The sequence below is a fragment of the Lynx canadensis genome, chromosome C1, assembly GCF_007474595.2.
Source record: "Lynx canadensis isolate LIC74 chromosome C1, mLynCan4.pri.v2, whole genome shotgun sequence".
NCBI lineage: Eukaryota > Metazoa > Chordata > Mammalia > Carnivora > Felidae > Lynx > Lynx canadensis.
Window position 1 is genome coordinate 123,843,734 of NC_044310.1, and position 21,985 is coordinate 123,865,718.

Here is a 21,985-nt window from a genome sequence, read left to right on the forward strand (position 1 = left end):
CTCAAAAAAAACAACAAAAACAACAACAAAAACTTACAAAGAAGAATGGAACCTACTTAGAGGAAGGCAAAGCTGAGAGAGGGCAGCTGCTCCCTGACCGGCCTGAACCTCGGCATTCACCTGTGCTTCCAGCCATTGTTATACCTCAGTCTCTAGTTCTGGCAACATGCTATTGCCTAACTCAGCCAGAGTAAAGCCTCTATGATTTGTGATTGAAAGAACAATCACAAACAATACTTTGAAAGAAGAGCAGGATGGCCTGCATGGTGAAGTTTTCCAAAGAATTCAGATCTCTGGAATTGCTTGAGCAGCCCCTGAACCATCCTACCATTTTATCCTGTACTGAATAACCAGGGTGGCTCCCTAAAGGGTGGGTTGGGGGCTTTTCCCTAACTGTGCTGTCCCCACCAGAGTCACATCTGGAATTATTAATTTCAGAGAGCCATTTATTCTTAATTAGATATGAAGAGATCTGCCTACTTGCATAACTTTAAATTTTTTTAATGTTTATTTATTTTTGAGAATGAGAGAGAGAGAGAGAGAGAGAGAGAGAGAGACAGAGGGCAAGCAGGGGAGGGGCAGAGAGAGAGGGAGACACAGAATCCAAAGCAGGCTCCAGGCTCTGAGTCATCAGCATAGAGCCTGACGCGGGGCTCGAACTCATGCACTGTGAGCTCATGACCTGAGCCAAAGTCAGACACTTAACCGACTGAGGCACCCAGGAGCCCCTAACTTTCTTAAAAGAATGGTCATATTCTAATATTATATTAAAATATATGCATAAAAGTCTTAGGTACCAGGATTTTCAACACAACATTATAATAATGAAAAAGTGTCAGCAACCTAAGTATCTAAACCAGAGATTAAATAAATGGTACTCTGTATCCATTTGACAAATTTTTGCACAGCCATTAAATCCTATTTTAAGAATTAAGATAGAAAAATAATATTGATGTATTTATTACACGAAGGAGCAAGCTACTAAACTGTATAATGTGATATTTTATAATTTTCTAATTTGATTAAGTACAACAGAAAAAATGGAAATAGACATGTCATATAACCTATTTCTGAGTGGTATGATTACAATCTCTATTGCCTTGTATTTTCCTTTCTATGATATGACTGCTACTTTTATAATCAGAAAATTGCTAGTAAAAAGTTATATACTGACATAGGATTTTTTTTAACTTCAAGCCCCTTTGCTGAAGAGAAGTTTTTGTCTCTAATCCTAGCTTTGTGATTGTTGCTAGGTGACCCACAGTTGGATACAAATTAATCAGGAGAAAGATATACAGCAGATGCTTTCAGACAGGGATGTCTGGAGTTACCTGTCAGCAGACTGTCATAGAATTTAAAGATGAGAAGGAAACAGTTAAGGATTTCTATTGAGACTACCACCAGCGTACTGCTTTATTCCTTTAAAATTTCCTTTTATGTTATCTTAGGATAGGAGAGGGTAAAAGTGAGAGGAAGGACAAGGTAAGAACTTAAAGCTAACTGGGAATGTTAAGAAATGACACCTCCTCTCATCAGCAGAGAGCCAAAGCTAAGCCCGGTGTATCACCCCCATTGCCATGTCAGGGGAGCCATCCAGGCAGGGCAGAAGATGCTTCAGAGCACTTGTGGTTACAAGCTTTCCTCAGGCTCCAACACACTCTGGCACTGAGCATGTGAGGGTGGGACTTCTGCATCTGAGTTTGAACATTCATGGAAAGGTCTACTCAAGACTGTGTTTGGTACTGAACTGAACCTAAGGTGTTTGAGGAGCTTTTAATATCACCCTAAGACTCTACCATCTGTGGTTCTCAATCCTGGCTGTGCATCTCAATCTCCCACAGGGCTTGACGACAACACAGATGTTGATTTTCCATTTCAGACCTCACGCGTTGGAGTTTCCTGGGTTGTCATCTAGGCACCTGAAGTATTAGAAGCTCGGTTTCTGCCCGGGTTTCACCCCCTGTGGATTTCACTCCTACATTTCTATTTCTCTCTCCTGCATCAGGGATTTTGTCTTTTCCACTGCATCACTCCCATTGGCACACTAGCATGCCCTGAATAGTACCCTGCTTTTCTTTGCTGTTGTTTTTAAGGGCTTGTACTGTGTCTCTCTTCAGGCAGGACTGTCCCCATGTCGGCCCCACTTCACAGGAAAACTTCTCAAAAGAGCCTCCTGTATGTGTTTTCTCCACCTCCTTGCCATCCTACCCATTCACATCAGAAACTGTTGTCATCCAGCTTTTAGCTCTCCCCATCCCTTGCCAGAGTCAGTGATGGATTCCGTGCTTTATCTTTCTTATTCTGTTAATGGTACTGACAAGGCTGCCCTTGAAACACTTTCTTCTTTAGACTTCTATGACACCTCACCTTTCTGATTTTCCTCCTACCTCACTAATGACTCTTTCCCAGTCTTGTTGGCTAGCTCTTCATCCTCTGCCAGACCTCTAATGGAGGGGCACCCCCGGGGTCTGTCCTCTGCCCTCTTAAGGTCCACATTTACACTTACTTCTGATGTGGCCTTATTAAGTCCCATAACGTAGAATGCCATCTATATGCTGATGACTCTCAAATCTATATGCCTCCAGCCCTGACCTTGGCCTTGAGTATCCAACTGCTTACCAAACAACATCACTTGAATGTTTAGTAGGAATCTCAGCTTAACATGGACAAAACAAACTGATGATAGTATATTCCTTTCCCCAAGTCATCTTTCCTCTAAGCCTGGCTCTTTTCAGAGATCTACTACAACCCCATATTCAGTTGCTAAGGCCCGAACCTAAAGGTCACTCTTGATTTCTCACATTCTCTTACATTCCACAGCCAATCCTTCAGTAATGCCAGTAGGCTTTGCTTCTAAAATACATACTTACTTGACCATTTCTTATCACCATAACATAGTGGAACCATACTGGAGTTCAAATTCTGACTCTCACACTTATTGACTGCATAGCCTTGGGCAACTTACCTAGCTTTTAGGGGCTCAGTTTCCTCATTTGTAAAATGGAGATGATAATCTTATCTACCCTTCCCCACACTGTTATTATATAGATTAAAATAGTGTGTGTGTGTATGTGCACGTGTGTGCATACATGTGTATGTCTATATTCACAGACAGGTAGATAAACTGGAATAGTGCTTGGACATACTAAGCTCTAAGTCAGAGCTTGCCACCACTGTCACTATCATTATTCCCCTCTAGTCCACTGGTCTAATGATATTATTATATATTATTATTTCCTATTAGTCCTAGGTACCCGTTCTAGACTGGTCTACTAACACCTCCCATCTAGACTCTAAAACTACCTCCCACTTGGACTTCCTGTCCTGCTATTAGCCCACAAGCAGCAAGAGTTGTCTCTCTAAAGCACAAGTCAGACCATGTTATTTCCCTAGTTAACGATCGCTGAGGACTTCACTTTAAATTCATAATTATATTCAAAGTCTTTTCTGTGACTGTGGCCTATAAGATTTTAAAGGGTTTGGCCGTTTTCTACTCCTCCGAATTAATCTTCTTCCCATTTTTTAACCTTATACCTGTGTCCTAGGGCAAAGATCTTTCTTTTGTTTCTCTAACTTGCCAACTTTTCTACCATATCTAGGCTTCCTCACCTGCAGTTTCTCTTTGTCCTTTGTCCACTGTCCATGTCTTTATTCAGTTGTCTCCTTTGTGTTACTTATGGCCTGGTATCAGCTGCCATTGTAGGTAAATAACTCCTCTGTTTCTATTCTCCACTCTCCATAGACTATCTCACCTGACTTTTCTTTTTCAGAGTCACCCATTTGTCTATTTATCTGTTTGCTTGCTTATTTATTATTTAAGTGTATAATTTCTGTCTCTGTTCACTGGGGTTTTGGACCATGAAAATTGATCTACTCCTAGTGTTTGGACTATAGAAGGTATTCAATAAGTATCTATTGACTATGAACTCAACATATAATTGTGATGTGCAGACAGCTTTGAGAATTACTATTTTAAACTACCTCATTTTAAATAGGAATTACTGATTAGCAAAAATGCTTATGCTTAGCACTTTAATTGTCATACTTTCATGGAAAGGTAAAACTGAGTAGAAAAAGCTGTTATCTACTTTAACAGATTTAATTGCCATATTTTTCTGCACAAAGTAAATCTTTTATATAAGAAGCCAAGTTCCTCTGACCTTGAGGCTATAGCTAAGGCATCAGCATTTACCTGGAGGCTCAGAACTCCCAGGTTGTCTCAGGCCTGCTCTCCCTCTGGCTAGAGTCTGGGAATCAGTGATGCTATGGGAGTTGAGAGTGAGAAAAGGGCATGTCCAGCCCTTTTCTAGTCAGGTGTGCAGCTGGTCAATGAGTGACGAGAAAGGGCAAGTGGGAATGTGGGGAGAGGGGCCTGAGGCAAGCAAATCATGTATTTCAAGGAACATGCCCATAAGCAAATCCATAAGCAATCCTGAGGCCAAAACCCAGGGAAGACACAAGATCAAGTCAATGGATTGTGGAGGTGAAGTCTGGGAAAATCCCTTGAACAGTGGTCAGGGATAGGGTTGGAGAGAAGGGTGGTCCTTTCACAGATGTGGCCTATGACAGGGAAGTGCTACTGAAATGATGAGCTTGATCCTAAGTTGAGTAAGCAGTCTCTTAAACACAAGTCTTGGAAATGAAACATTTTTAGAAAACACTACAACTGGCACTATAAAGTTACAGCAAATGTGCAAGTGGCATCTGAATGACCCATGTGGCCCTTATGACACAGATATAAAATACACCAAATGGCTCCTCCACCAGATATCAGGACCCTAAACAAATATTACAATCTAGGGAGGGGAAAGTAGTTGCTGGGTGGTGAGGGTAATGGTCTACCCTTCTTCATGAACACTTGAAAATTACTGAAACCAAGATACTGAGCAGAGAGAAAACAATTGATAAGGGGAGGGGGAGGAGGGGATATTAATCATTATTTTGATTTCTGGCCCTGGAGCTGTTTTTGGAAGGTAAATATCTTATTTAGCAAAATACCTTGATGAATTCTGGGAATGGGATTGAATGAGACCAGAATTGGAGTACAAGGACAGAGTATAGAGCTCTGCATAATTAGTGATGGGGGCCTTGGCCATGGGAGAAGGAGCAGGTAGGAAAGACCTGGCCACCTCCTGTGCCAGGAGACTAAGAAAGGAGCAAGGGAGAAATGCCCTGTAGCTGGAGGAAACAGCTTGGAGGAAACAGCTAACTAAAGACCAAGTTCAAAGCCCTTAGCTTTGAAATATTCTGCCATGGAGTACCCTTTAGTGAATATGTGTCTCCATATGCTTTGTGGGGTTGGGTTTTGGAAAAATTAAGTAGCAGGATTCTGTTTCACATGAGGTTGATTCTGAAAGGAAAAGAAAGAGGGACTGAAGCTGAATCATGTAGGAACTAAGCCCCAGAAAGGACCACAACAGGGAACAATCCTGGGGTGGGGCTGGGAACACTTGACTCTCCTCAGGTCAGGGAATAATGTGCTTGGACAATATGAGCTCAATTCTCAAATTCAGGGGCTCCTCAGATATGTTTTAGGTAGCTTTTGAATATTATTGTAATATTAATCATGAACATAATATTGGAATTTAAGTCTATGAATCTTCTCCTTTTGCACACTTTCCTGGGAACTGTGTGGGGAGTAGGAATTAAGAAGGGCTGATTTCCATCAACCTATGGAACCTCCTTCTCTACTTCCTCTAACACCAGGAGCCAAGAGATTAGGGTACACAAAGGTGAGTGTTTCAAAAATACACTGATGGAAAATATTTTTTGTTTTCCTAAAATCTTGTTATATAACATCAAATTTTGCCAAAGTAAGTTTGAAGCATTATGGTTAATTCCCCTGCCATCTTCCAGAGGAACATTTTGTTAAAGTGTATACATCTGGGTGGGGGGACTATGCCCAGCTCTGAGTGCATTCAATTTTTGTACAATAACTGCTAACTTAAGCAAAAGATCCTATACAGAAAGCACATGTAATAGATGTTTAAACATTAAATTAAGTAAAATATTAAATTCATATGTAAATTGTATGACACATATATATGGTTTGTATGTGTATTTTATATGCACACACATATATATTAATTAAAAAATATAAATATATATAATGAATATCTATTTTTATTTTCCATTCAAATAGATGGTGGTGAGCATTGTGGGCAAGGATAGAGTTCAGTTAATATTGAGCAAAAAAATTTTAGGAAACGAGCAGTGACACTGTGACCAGAAGAAACTAATTTAGAAAATAAAATATTTTTGTGGATTAAAATTGTGCGGCTTAATCACACTTAGTGATATAATCAATTGCATCCAACTAATGGACGCAAGACTTGTTGCCTGAAGTATAAAGATCTCCATGAAAGAAAAAAAAAATACTGTTTCTCTCTTACTCAGCGAGGGTTTAAGAAACATTTGCTGCCAAAGATATTTTTAAAATACCTCTTAGCTTGATTAAATAAAATGTCCTTCACAAAGTTGTCTCAGTGACAATTAGATGAACTAAGAGCAACTGTCACTATAGTTAGGAATAAAACTAACAATTTAAGCACATGGTTCTGGGGAAATAAGAAACTGTGGTATCAACTCATTTCTACTATTACATCCAGGTAATTCAAACTCTAAACGAAGCTATGATTTTCTCAAAAGTCTCAGAGAGCAACCTCAGTCTCCCTTGAGAAGGTTTTCCCACCTTCCTCAGTGACTGTCTGAGAGATGACCCAAGGATGAGAAGCTTTGGGAAAATAAGGTTGATTCCTGGCTGTTTGCCCCAGGGGAGCTGCCAGAAGCTCCCTAAACTGACTTCTCTTCTGCCCCATGTTTGGTATCAATTGCTTAACTTGTCAATCCTTAGTCACTCATTTGTGGAGTAGCTCAATTTTTTCATTCATAGTTCTTGTGTTAACCATTATAACCAGGTAAATAAGGACAAAAATGATTTAGCAGAAGTCAGGAGCCTTGCAGTAGGTGGATGGAGGAGACCATGTGCCAGGCACCGCTGTGCAGACATTAACTCTGCATCAATGCCCTATAAGGTAGGTTACTGTTATGATCCCCATTTTTGCAGTTGAGTAAACAGAGGCACAGAGAGCCTAGTGAACTTACCAAAGATTTCAAAACTAGAAAGTAGTAGAGTTGGGATTCAAAAACAAAAAACAAAACAAAACAAAAAACCACATGGGAATCTGGCTCCAAAGTCCATAACCTTAACTCTTTTGCTTTACCTTTGCTGAGGCAATTAGTGTGGAAAGGGCATGCTCACTATAGACAACATGGTAGATTGGAGGCAGAATTGCAGTAACCAAGCATAGGAAATAAGACCTCTCTGGGGTCTTGTTTCTTCACATTAATTCAGGCTTCTGTAGACCCTACTGTTGAACTATATTTTGTAGATGTTAGCTGAAGGATCCTTGCACCTAGTTAAGATGAGATGGGCTCACCATAGGCTGGTTTAAAAGTAATTCTGTTCCTATTCTATGCTAAATCAACTCATAGAAAAAGGCATGTTCACTGAGTCTTTCAGCATGTGAGATATCAATCAAGAATAACTGGAATGTGGGGTCCCTGAGTGGCTCAGTTAGTTAAGCATTCAAGTTTGTCTCAGGTCATGGTCTCATGGTTCGTGGGTTCAAGACCTGTGTTGGGCTCTGTGCTGACAGCTCAGAGCCTGGAACCTGTTTCAGATTCTGTGTCTCTCTCTCTCTCTGCTCCTTTCCCATTCATGCTCTGTCTCTGTCTCTCAAAAATGAATAAATGTTAAAAAAAAATTAAAAAAAGAATAACTGGAATGTTCTCTGAAGACTTCTATAAATGTTCAGGATTTAGCACTTGCAGGGATGTCAAAGGCCACTAAATAAAAGACCAGTGGTTCCAAAGCGCTCTGGAGGCTCCAAATCCTCCTTAAAGTACCCTTAGCTCAGCCTCACCTCTACATGTATCTGTTTTCTATGCTAAATTTCCACATAGGTTGTTATTGTTTTTGTTTAAGACATGCTTCAACTACTTAAAAATTTTTTTCTTGCAATCATCTTTATATAGTAATGGATATTTTATTTATTCACTCACTCAAGTATTCATTATATTAGGCATTGGGAAAACAAAGTGAAATACCACACAGCACCTTCCCTTGAGTGCATGCCATTTTAGGAGTACTGATCCAGTTTGAGGGCTGAACTGAATTTAAAATGAATTATTGTCCTATGTACACTTTTTAAGGCATTCCAATCAGAGTCACTAGGGCAAGACTCTCAGTGCTACAAATTTTAACCGCCTACTCATCAATTGCAAATGATTCACAATGGGAGATCTTAGGATCCTATTTGTCTAGGAGAACCGAGAAAGGAAGACTTATTCTCACTCAAAACCAATGTTAATAAAAGAAGCAGAGCACTGTCATTTTTCCTCAAACATGAAAAAATTGTTTCATTTCTTACCTCTAGAGCTTTCAATCTTTTCAACAGCAGTTTGGTGTTTTCTTTCCCATCGTCGACACTGCTGCTTTCGCTCCTCGAATCCTCATCCACCACCATGTGAAGACCTTCCAAAGCTTCCTTGTGTTTTCTCTCTTCCTCTGACAGTTTTTCCTGAAGTGAGAAAGAATTATTGCTTACGGTAATCTCCCCTGAAAAATAAACAAGAGTCTAAGGCATAAAAGTTTGGAACCTCTCTATTGCTTTTGCATTCTTTTGGGGCTGAGGTAGAGAAGATTTTGTTAAACAAATTCTCAGTGGTGCTTATATTAGTAAAACACAACAGAGAAATTAATGAATCCTGGCAGGATAAAGCCATTGGGTCAATACCTCTGAATGCACAAGTCCTCTGCCCTGTTGGAGTTGACCCAGCCAACAAAAACCTTAGGATGGGATCATGCGGTTAATCCGTTTTTACCTGCACCATGGAATTCAGCTGTACTCTAAACTGGGAAAAAAGAATAAATCAACCCTTATACCTTGATTTGTGAAGAGCTTAGCTCCAAAACATAAGATCATTAAAGTCACTGGACATACAACTATTTAATTATTCTAAGGGGAAATAAAATATTATGAAATATTGAAATGATAGTGATTTCAGATTTCTAAGCTGAAACCAATTAGTTCCTTTGGCTTGATGACACAGCTCTTAAGGACCCTTTAGTTCCTTTTCTAACACTTCAGGATTTGTCGTATAGCCTTGAGGCAGACATAAAATGTTGTTATCTTGTCTTTCCTCCCTGTTGGAAGCTCCTCACTCAACCTTATCGCTGGCAGCTTTGGGAAGTTGAGAAGTGTTAATTTGAGCCTTATGATTGCCTCTTGTTTTCAAGGGAAAAAGAAATGTCAAGAGAATATCATATGAAAAGAAAAATCTCATCCATTCTATACATATATTAATACCCATGTGCTCCAGAACCAGGTGACATCATTCCATCACACTATTTAATTCTAACAACACACTGCAGAAGCCCTTGTCTTAATACAACTGGTTGTCAACCATGTGGGCTAAATTGCAACATCAGAGGTGAGAGACTTCTTTACATTTAGCACTAAATAAAATCATTTACAAATAAGAAGCACAAAAGCTAGAATTCTTAACCTCTAGGTCCCTGTACAATCTACTTACAGGGGGAAAATTCAGGTTTTCAAACTGTTCCCAAACTGTTTACAAAAGTGCTTTGGAGGCTCCAAAAATGTTTGATTTAACTTATTTTTGAAAATAAATTATAAAGTATGTAAAATATGTCTTAATGTATAAGTACATATATATAGATATACATGTATTTGTATATAGGTATATACATATACCTGGAGACCACATGGTAACTTGACTCATGCTACTCTTTTATACAGATTTCAAGATATAATTTCTTCTGTCATCTCTCTATAGAAATGCACAATTGGTTAGGAAGGTGAGAGCTCTTTATGAAATCAGGCCTCGGCATGTTTAACCACATACAACAGGCAGACATGTTCACTTCTATAGCACATATATTTCAGCCCAGATAAATGTCAGGCAAGTTTAAGGTGGACATCCTCAGGGCAGGGCAAAAATCCAGGTTATGACAGCATTTTTATAACTTTGATTCTTTAAGGTCTGGTCACTTGTCACACTTTCATTTCCATGATAAGGAACATAAAGTATATACAGTTACTAATTGAAATGAAGAGGTCCTTTTTATTTCTCTTTTAAGATTTGAGACTGTAATTACAGTCTCAACACTAAACTGGGGTTGTAAAGCAAGCCATGTTTTAAAAAATGCCATCTACATCTATTTCTCTGTGTGAATCATGGTTTGCTCGTTCCTCCAATTCCACGTTTTTTCTCCCCCTTCCTCCCTTTATGTCTTATAATAATTAGGATTCTACACCTAATTAAAACAAACAAGAGCTACTGGTGTGGAGAATGAGAAACCAAAAGACTTGGTTATATGACAACCGGATTCCAGATCTACCATTTACCTGCTTGGCAAATAATCTTGGGCAAACTCCTTAAATTTCAATAGCTCTTGGTTTCTATGTCTTCTAAATACCTAAATGAGGTTAATGCCAAAAAATAGAGCATACACACATATTTAGTCAATTCTCATTATTCCTGATAATTCTGTTCCATAAAGTTGCCATGAACACTGAATTAGCAAATACTGCTTCTAGGGAAAATACAGGGTTAGGTTCCTGTAGGCAACATTGTCAGCACTAATCAATACATAGTCTTGATTTATGAGTGTTTCTATTTAAAGACACCTTATTTAATATGTATTGTTAATTCATTTACATTGAACTAGCAGCCTACAGTTCTACAATGCATACCTGAACAAAGTTATCTAACACCTGTTAACCTCCATAAGGCACATCACAGCCTTCTTACACTTAGGAACACTAAGTAGCTTTTCAGTCCTATGTTTGGAGGCCACTTTGAACAGCAAAATCACCAATAAAAAGCATAAAATATGAAAAGTGTGGTACTAAATAGAACACCAAAGGACATTTATTTACAGTAGGAGATCAAAAACAAGCAGGCAGAGTGGTGCCTTGTTTGACCTCAGCCAGGAATGTGTGTGTTAGGTGACTCAGAGTTTTCACTGTTCTGTGAAATTTACCATCAAAGCACTGCACATATTGACTGCAGCCAAATTTTAGGGAGTAGGTGAATTCAGAAATACAAAATCCAGACATAATGAGGATTGACTGTAGACACACACACACACACACACACACACACAAAGTGTCTAGGCACAGTGCCTAAATATTATTATATGAAACAACTGGAAACGATTCAAGATGATATAGATTATATGTGAGTGCTTAGATTACATAAAATGCACGAGTGATTTTACACAGTTTGAAGAAAGGGCGATCAATGAGGACTGTGGGATGTAATTTCATGGTAATGTAACATGACTTATGCTTTGATACAGTGATACAACTTGAATAGTTAAAGAGACAAACAGTGGGATTTTTTGGTTGAAGAGAAAACTGAAACAAAGGCCCCCAGGAAGGAATTAAGTTTTGTCCCTACTGGTTTATGAGAAAACCAGTTAGATTATATTAACACACAAAAATATAGAGAGAGTAGGTGAGTATAGGATTGTAGAGTAAAAAGAAAGGATTCTGGGAAATGAGTAATAAAAATTCAGACACCATTCATTAATTTGTTCATCCTATAAATGTTTATTGAGTGTGAACTATTGGCCATTTGCTGTTCTAGGTGCTGGACATATGGCAGACACGACAAAGTTCCTACATTTCATGAATTTATATTCTAATGATGGGAAACATTCCTAACGCCAAATCAAATCAAGAAGTTATATAATTGTAGCTAGTGGTAAATGCTATGAAGAAAATAAAACAGTATGATGTATGGTCAGCGGTGTGTCTAAAGAAAATTTTTAGATATGGTGATATCAATGTAAGGTGTATCAGCATAAGAGGAGGTGGCCATGTGAGCTGAGACCAAATGATGAGGAGGAAGCAGTCAAGCAATGGTCTGGGATAAAAGCATTCCAAACAAGTTAGAGCAAGGCCAGTGTCCAGAAGCAAGGCTAAGCTTTCCTTGCTGACCAGCTAGGAAGGAGTCCATGACTGTAAGAGCATAGTGACTGTAAGAGCAAGAATAGTAGGAAATGTCATCAGAGAAAGAGAACATGGGAGGTCTTGCAGAGCATGAAAGGAGTTTGGATTTTATTCCAACTGCAATAGAGAACTGGAGGCTAATCAGGGAAGTGAAAGATTCTGGTTTACATTTTAGAAACCTCATCCTGACTGCCCCAATGGAGAATGGGCTACGAAAGGAAGGAGCTAGGAGACTGGTAGGGACACCTTTATATAGGAAGAAATAAAAACTAAGAACACTGTGAACTTTTTAAACAAAAAATTCCCAAAAACAGTTCTCATACTAGATGGAAGGTCAGAAGCCCTGGATTCAAAGCCCAGCTTTTACATGTTTGCACCTTACTGGGAAAATCATCCAACTTTATTAGTTCTCAGTTTTCGCCCAGATGTGAAATGAAGCGGTTGGACTAACTGCTCCTTCCATGGCTAAAGTTCTAGCAATTCAATTGCACAACACAATTTTCAGGAAGGAAATGTCAGTATGCTCAATGGTGGCAGAGATGACAGGAGAACAGAAAAAGAGCCTCTACATTTTGTAATAAGAAGGTTATTAGTGGGGACCTGAGAGCTAAAGTGTGATGATGGTACCCACATTGTCAGTGGTTAAGCAAAAAGTGAAAAAAAGAGATAATAGAGGCAATTTTCGTAGATGCTTATCTGAAATTCTGGCAGGGATGGGAAGGAAATACAAAAAATTGTAGCCAAAGGGCATCATGGAGATAAGAGAAAACCTTTCTCAAGATACAGAAAACTGAGCTGTTTGAGGAAATAAAGAGAAGAGGGACAGCACAGGTGGGAATGGTGAAGAGGAGACCTCCCAAGCAGAGGGGGCAGAGGATGAAGGACACTGATGGAAAAGTCAAGGTTTTTCAAATGTGGCCCCCTGAAAAATATCACTTTGCAGCTTAATTCCTGAGTTAGTGTTTCTATATCACTGGTTAATGTCTAGCTTAAGTTCTTAAAGAATGAAGATCTCAGAAACCAGGCAACACAAGGATGAGAGTGACCAGGGAAGAGATGGGAGCCACTAAAGGGCATAACACAAAGCAGCTACAGCTGAAACCACAGAATACTCAGAAAAATGGGGCCAAACACAGGCTCAGAATCATTCCACCCCAGAGGTGAGGGAGTTAGAGTTTTTAGGCACCAACCACATAAGAATCAATCGTTGTGGCTACCTGCTGGGATGTCAGTTTCCTGGTATTTCCAGCCTGCCATAGGCAGTGAAACTATGCATACTTCTCACATAGAAGTACCCCCTGGCACAAACACTGATAGCTGGAAGTCAAAGGAGTACTCTCGATGATTCTGGAGCATGGGCAGGGCACTGCCAATGTCAATTACAGGCAAAGAGGAGACTTGCAACTGTTGTGAAATGACACTGTCTAAGAAAGAAAGCCATATCTGTCCACTGCTTAGACCAGTCACCATCCTAAAAGCACACTTTGCTGTGTTCTGTACTGTAAATGCCCTGAAACCAATCCAGAAGGTAGGATGATCTTTCCTGTCCTTTCCTTCACTTTTGTGTCCTAACCACTTACTGGTGTGAGAATGTTAGAGTATAATGTAACAACCAGAAAGAGGGAAGATAGAAAGGACATATACTACATAAGTAGGTGAGCAAGAGAAAAATAAGCAAAGAAAAAGTGGTGGAAGAGAGAAAAATCTGAGAGAGCTGGAAACACAGCTATACCGTACTTGACAGGTCACTACTGTCCATTTCAGAAAAGCTAGCTACTGAATTTATATTAGATGCATAAAAGCATGACAATATATTTTTTAAATCAAGTATCTGTATTCTATCCACATGTAAATAACTCATTTCAACCAGATTTTAGTTTCTTTGCTAAATAATCATCTGTGATACACATGGCAAGAGAGAAGACAAAAACATCTGGTTGTAAATGAAATACATTCTCTTGAACCTCCACATAGAAATAAATAAATAAATAAATAAATAAATAAATAAATAAATAAATAAATAAATAAAAATAAGCCAAGTCTACTCCTGAGGATGTCAAACTGTGAACAGAGTAAGTTGATTCCAGAGGTGACCTGTTTTCATGTTTTAGTTCTTTATGGACTTTAATCAGCAGTGAATTCTATAAAAGTGAGGCCACCACACAAACAACTTTCACTCCCCACATATTTCATATATGGTTGAGACCATAAGCTTGTTTGCCTCAACAAATACCAGCCAGTATGCAGGAAGCTAAAGATTTAGGAGCTCAGTTACTCTCCAAGGGTTTAAATCAAACTTTGCCTTGTCAGTACATAAAGCAATCCTTAGCGCTGTAAGTTTCTCTAAGTGGTTACCAGGGTAATGATTCACCTTTGGGGGAGCCCTCATCTTTTGTTCTCAAGTGGTCAGCATCATCGGGCCTGTGTAAAATAATATCAATCAACACAAAGCTCTGGGTCACATTGGTTCATCTCAGACAGATGACAGTCCAGGGAGCAGAGAGCATGCAGCGTAGCTCTTCATTGATGGCCAGCGACTGTTCACTCAAAAACACTGTGGAGGAAACGATCATAATGCCCTTCCCCCAAAAGCATCTTTTACTCATCTTTGGGTCACCAGTTTCCCCCAGCCCAGCACCCAGTGGGACCCAAGGAAAGTTTCATGTGGTCACCTTACTCAATAACTAGTTAATCCATCCATCCAATAAATAATTACTGAGCAGCTCCTATGTGCCAGGCATTGTGGAAGATGTCTTGGGAAGAAAGGTGAATAAAAACACAGGTGGCCCCTGTTCTCGGGAGCGTAGAGTCTTGAGGAAGGAGACAGTTACTCAAAATGTCACAAGCAAATGTAAAATAGTACTGCTATATGCATTGCGAGGAAGACTTTTCAGTTGCTCCAAGAACAAGTAACAGAAGGATGCAAAAGAAAGGCCAGAAAAGTGTGGGAGTTAGCCAGGAAATGACTATGAGTTGGGAAGAAGAGAGGTCAGTTTAAAAAGTCTGAAAGGAGGCCTGATGGGCTGATGGGACTATGCCACAAGTCAAGGAACTTTGCCTTTACCCTAAGGTCAGTGGGAAGCCATTGTTTTCCTCTGCGCACCTGTGTATGTGCATGTCGAAGAGGTGACAGTGTAGATTTGTGTTCTCGACTAGCCCTGTGGTACACTGTGAAGGATGGATTGGAGGGAGGTTAGCATAGATGTGGGGAAGATAAGATACTACTGCAATCATCTAAGTAGGAGTTCACTGAACGATGATTAAAATGACAGTTTCACAAAATGAGACCTCATAGTTTGTAAATCATCTTGTAATTTTGGTTGTTTAGTAAGAAGCTCCTCCCACAATGACAAATAACTAACACTTCCTTGGCTCGCTGTTGTTCACGTAGTGGGCCAACAGCAATTGGCATCAGAGTCAGGGTGGCAGTGACAAGGAAGAAGTGTTGTTTGTTTAAAACGCAGATACCTTGGCCAACTACGGCACTAGTCAGTCACAGTGTCTAGGAGTGGGGCCAGGAATCCTTAATTTTAGAGAACACCCCAGGTGATTCTAATCCATGCTTAAGGATCTCTGGATGAAATGCATAAGCATAAAACATAAATCACTTCAGATAAGCTTTTATGGCTGCATATTTAATTCTTTATAAATTAATATGTAAAATGGACAGATAACTAATCATCCAAACCAATACCCACTGGAGACTAAAGGGGGATAGTGGCTATTCGTAGTAAATTAGGACAGTAGGTATAAGCCAGGCAAACTGGGACATAGTCACCCATAACTTGCTAAATCCTACTTCAGTAATAGATGTCAAATATTGACATATAATAGAAACCACTCTATATTAGTGTGACAAGATGCCCTTGGGAAATTCCTGTTTGAGGTCTGACACTTCAGTGCCCACCATGCTATGATTGTTCCTTCTCACAGATGGCATTAATAGTTTATAACTATTAATTCTGCAGCAAGGAACACTAAATTTCCAAGAGATAGTTTCTACATGTGCAGTGTGAAAGAGATACAACTCCTTTGCTGGGAAAGCCTTCCTAATTTAAAAATAATGCTTGCTTTCCCCTTTCTTTGTATTGAAAACATAAGGAGAAATCTGTCCATTAGAGATTTACATGAGGTAGGAAAGAGGCAGCTAGTTGTCACAATGATAGTAAGAAAAGTGATGAAAGAAGTTTAAACCTTCTGGCCCCTTCCCCCTCTTCAGTCCCACTGGGAGTGTAGTTGCCCGACTTCAAGATGGTGGCCCTGTTGTCTCCTACCCCATCCCTGGGGTGTGATGCTAGGTCAGTCCAGGACTGTAAGGACGAATGAAGCACCCCAAGTCAGGGCAGAGGTAAGAGGCACTGTGTGTCACTATGTTGGCATTTTATTTGACAGGAGGAAAGGAGAGTCAACCTCATCCATTTCTTGAGGGCCAACAAGTTCCATGTCACTGTGATCTATTCTGATCCATGGTGGGAACAAAGGCCCTTTGCACCCAACTTCAAAATAAGTAGAAATAAGAAATCTACTTTATAGTCCTAGCTGTGCCACTAAACAGCTGTGTGATTTCAGTCAAGTCACATAATTTCTCTGTCCCTTGATTTCTTCATCTGTGAATAAAAAGCACAGAAATAGACTAATCCAAAGGTCTCTTTAAATTTATATGATTTTGGGGCGCCTGGGTGGCTCAGTCGGTTAAGTGGCCGACTTCGGCTCAGGTCATGATCTCGCGGTCATGAGCTCGAGCCCCGCGTCGGGCTCTGTGCTGACAGCTCAGGGCCTGGAGCCTGTTAGATTCTGTGTCTCCCTCTCTCTGACCCTCCCCCGTTCATGCTCTGTCTCTCTCTGTCTCAAAAATAAATAAACATTAAAAAAAATTAAAAAAAATTATATGATTTTGATCATCTGTAAAAACTCAGCTTGGGATGATAAGTATATAAAATACTGCTGAAAGTTTAGAGATTTTAATACAGAATTCTATTAATATTAGATCCAGAAGATATCTCGCCTCCTAAAATCTTTGTGCTTCTTTTCCAGCATGTATTTTTCTCTCTTTATCCTTTTTTTTTCCGTGAAAAACCCATTCCTCTTTTTGCTGTGTACTTCTCTTGGGCCCTAAGATACAAGTCACCTAATGTGGGGCGCCTGGGTGGCTAAGTCGGTTTAGCATCCGACTTCAGCTCAGGTCATGATCTCACGGTCCAAGGGTTTGAGCCCCACATTGGGCTCTGTGTGCAGACAGTTCAGAACCTGGAGACTGCTTCAGATTCTGTGTCTCCCTTTCTCTCTCTGCTCCTCCCCTGCTCATCCTCTAGCTCTCTCTCTCAAAAATGAATAAACATTAAAAAAATCAAAATGTTAAAAAAAAAGAAGTCACCTAATGCAACCTTTGCATTTAGCACATTCCATTCCCTGCCTGTAAGACACAAAAAAGGTCTGGTGACCAAAAGTAAGAGAGTTTAGGGAAAGACACTTCTAACACTCACAGGAAATGATGCCCAACCAGAATCCTTTCTGAGGGCATTTGCTGATGGGAGGAATGACAACAAGCATCTACTGGTCACCAGGCTTTAGAAATTTTTTTAAAAAATTACTCATCTATCAATTTTTATTATTTTTTAACTCTGATGATTGGCATAAAGCCAACACACAGACACAGTGGGTGGATAGTAGTGATAGTTTTACTCTGTTCTAGCATATTACTTATTTTCTGATGGGGACTACCTTATCTCTTAGTCCTGCTCAAAAAAAAAAAAAAAAAAAGGAAAAGGAAAAGGAAAAGGAAAAGAAAAAGAAAAAGAAAAAGAAAAAGAAAAAGGAAGGAAGGAAGGAAGGAAGGAACCCACCTCAAGTACCCATAGTTTTCTAACCTATAGACAGCAAAATGAAACCAGGGTGAATGTGAAGACACATTAAACTATCCAACCTTGGAAAGCTAGACAGTTGTAGAAGTTAGATTAGAGTTATTTCATTTTGAATATCCAACCATGTGTTAAATCCACTGACTAATTAATAGTAAAAATACTTTAGGACCGATCACATAAAGCAGAGACTTGGGAGAAACGTCAAGTTCCTTTTAGGACATCAAAGGCACAATAAATAGCATCTAGTATTGGTATAACACCTCGGAGTTAAACCAAACAACCCCATAATACCATTTTCCATGCTCAGAGCAATGGGGACATAAGGCAGTCTAGACCCCCTTTACAGACAAGAAAACAAACTCTAATAGGTTATTAAGTGATTTGTTAACAGGAAGTCGGAGATCAAGAATTTAAAAGCAGTTCTGATTTCCAATGCCATGCTCTTTCCACAGACTCAAGTTCTTCTTCTAGACTTTCTCATGCACCCATAGATTCATCCTATGTGGTAATTTTATCTGAGAATCGGGATATTTATCTAACTATGAACCATGCTGCTAACAACATCTCTTCCAAGGCTCCTGGGCCATTCCTCTAGGGAGGGGGTGACTTTATCAGAGATGTCAGGTTTGGCCTTAGACTATCAGCAGAACAGGTTTAACAAACCACTACCACTTCCATAGTTAATGATGATTCAATTAGTTCAAAATATAAACACACACCATGATACAAGCTAAATGGAAATGTAGAGGCCAATTGTCTGGCCTACAGCCACCCCAGTGCACACTCGTGGCTTCAGCTTCTAGGATTTATTTACTCATTTGTTTTCTGGTGGTGGGGAGGGTGTACAGAATATATTGTCACTTTAGGTAGCACTTCAGCAAATACTGTAACAACATTCCCAGGGACTGCTAGCAGCTTTTGTTCAGTACCAGCATACTAAATTTTAAAGGGGGAAAAATAGCGCCATATAAATCACAGGATTTTAAAAGAACATCCCAATTTGTTCACAGTTTAACATTACTACTATCAGGCAAAACATATAAAACTCTTCTTTTTCATCCCCGGATTTGACTTACAAAGTGAACCAAGCACACAGTAAAATCCCCAAGATTAAATGTGTATGATGGATAAGAGAACAAAGTGTTTTCTTTATGTCTCTAATATGAACCCACGACCACTGGCATATCAATTCACATCTACTCCACATTATTCTTCACTCAAAACACTCCTCAATGTTGCAAACTATCTTCCATATTGAACAGTTCTGTGAAGTTACGTTAATAAATTTTCAGATGATGCTTTTATTGTCTGTTCCATCTATCAGCAACATTTATTTCCTCAAAAAAAAAAAGTTCAATTCTAAAGGCACTTTACATAAAGGAAAACTCTACTGTGGGAAAGGATGGTGTAAAAAACTGGGCCATAATTTTCATTAAAGGTATGCTCCAGATGGCTGGACATCTAAGAAGATTAACAACAGAAATTACATGTTTATAGTCCCTGGATGGTTGTCTGAGTGTAACCTGTGCAGAAAGAAACCAACAGCAGTCAGACTGTCATGTAGATGAGGAATTTCAGTGGCTAATGGTTAAACTTAAACACTTGGAGCTCATTAACAATAACTCATAAATTAATGTCAAAACTTGCACCCAATCTTTCTCTTCCTCCTCTGCCCCCTCTTGCCCTGTTCCCATTTTGTGAAAGAATTCATAGGACAGGGGATCCAGAGAGGCTCGAGTGGGAGGCTGAGCTCATGAATTGAGCAATGGCCATCCCAAAATGAACTGATAATTAGGCATTAACTAGTTAGCAGTATGTGGGTTGCTATATTACTGATGTCTTTATATATGTCTTCAATAGCTATATGTCTGAGATTCCTGGAGAACATTTTAATTTAAAGTAAATTCAAACAATTTAAACTTTTCTCTCTGTCCCCATAAATACACATTGTTGTATGACCAATATGTCCAAATTTTTGTTTCAGAAAATATGGTCAACACTATATACATATATTTTGATCACTGATGGCAGAAATTAATTTATCTTCTGTGTCTGTTAAACTCAAGTGAATTGGGAGGCAATTTTGCTTCTGCTAAGAGAGAATTCTTTAAGTGCTCAAATATAATAAGAAGAGTAACAACAACAACAACAACAACAACAACAACAACAACAACAACAGCAGCAGAGTGCCTGAGTGGCTCAGTTAAGTATCTGACTGTGGCTCAAGTCATGATCTCCTGGGTTCTGAGTTCAAGCCCTGTGTCGAGCTCTGTGCTGACAGCTCAGGGCCTGGGGCCTGCCATGGATTCCATTCCTCTCTGCCTCTCTCTCTCTCTCTCTCTCTCTCTCTCTCTCTCAAAAATAAACAAACATTTAAAAAATTTAAAAAAATAACAATAGAACAACAAAATAGTTCATATGGAGAAGAGACTTTATCATTCTAATTTCAGTAAACAGACACTGTATGTAGTTCAACTGCTCCCAATTATAATTCAAGACCTTCAGGGGCAGGAATAACATTTTACATATCACACCACATCACTACACCCTGCACAATACAGAATGCATTCAATGAATATCCAATATTGTCGAAAATGATGATGTTTAATGAGGATGATATTACCTTGTTTTACTTCTAATGATACCGTGTGTAATATTAATGCTGAATGACTTAAATATTCATAAGAACTTTCGACAGAAAACTATTTTTAAGCAAGTATTGTGCCATTAGAAACATAAAGCAATGGACTGATAGAATATTTGCATAGAAGATAAAAGCACCGTTAAATTGATTTCCACTCTTAGAAAATGAGATTTTGCAAGCTTCTCCTTTAACTGACATGCCCACCAAATGTATCTCATACAGGAACATGTCAACTTTTAAGCCATAAAGTTATCTATCCTAAAATATCCTGGGAATTTCTGGATATCCATAGACCCACTCCTAGCAAGGCATTCCATTCTTCCCACCTTTTTTCCTTCCCAGGGTTACCTAAAAGAAAAGCTCTAATGAGGTGCATTAGTTATACTTTTGAAAGTCAGAGATGGATTATATAGTTAATTCTCCTGAGGGCTCGTGTCAGATCAGACAGAAGCCTCACCTATTTGCACCTAAATGGAACTTAAGGATAAAGCAAGAATATCACATTTTTTTCTAGCACAATTTACATAATACCTGCTCTCTCTAGTCAGGCAAAGCTCATAGAATAAGACCCAACTGAAGATTTCACTGAAGAAATGTTGCCAGAAATACTGTCCTGGTGTGCTTTTTGACATTAAAACTATTATTTTTATCCCTAACCTCTGAAAGCAGCAGGAAGCTATCACTTGAGGTGCTTCTTTGTCATAGAGTGGGATGTACATTCTGACAAGCCACTCCGAGCCACAGTGGGAGTGGTGAAGCAAAGGGCTGTCTGGTGAAGATACCTATAACCCTGTCAGATGATTCATCTTGGTGAATGAGGGAAGGAAAAATTCAGATAAATTAGCAAGAAATGAGCATGATCCTAAAAGATAATCAGAAAAGTCATTATATAAATATATATTTAAATTTAAATATAAATAAATATATAAACATACATATGCATCACAAACTTGCATAGCCACTCTTCATGCAAAGTCACTGTGCATTTAAAGAATAATGAACTGGGCAAGTTGTGGCTCCCGAGACAAACGCCTCTCCTACAGGTCTTCCAACTTGCCCTGACAAATAGTCTTCTAGATCCCACCTCTGGTCATCTTAGTGCTCCCCTGTTGCCACAGGGAAGGAAAAAATATAAAACTAGCCATGGACCTGGTTTCTTGTTCCAGGTCTGCTGCTCCCGGGCAGTGTGGCCTTGTGAAAGCCCTTTGGTTATCTGTGACACCATTTTCTCACATGCAAAATGCAGTGGCTAGATACTGGAGGTAACTTTCCTCCTGAGCACCTTAGACTTGCTAACTATCCTGTTCATCTCCACACTGTGACTCACCTTCCTGTGTCACACAGCAACTGTTCTCTTAGAGAATATGGATAGCAGAGACTGGCCACCTTGTACACAGCCACATGACAATGAACAGCTGGCAAACACATCCTATGTT

The 21,985-nt window shown here is 39.3% G+C and overlaps 1 protein-coding gene across 1 annotated transcript in view; it reads right to left on the bottom strand.

Moving 5' to 3' along the window:
• Positions 1-21,985, bottom strand: part of NCKAP5 (NCK associated protein 5) — a 579,104-nt gene that overhangs the window by 233,759 nt on the left and 323,360 nt on the right. Inside the window, exon 6 of the mRNA XM_032594105.1 lies at positions 8,433-8,582. Coding sequence (XP_032449996.1) covers positions 8,433-8,582 — 150 coding nt within the window. The remainder of the gene's footprint in view (positions 1-8,432; positions 8,583-21,985) is intronic.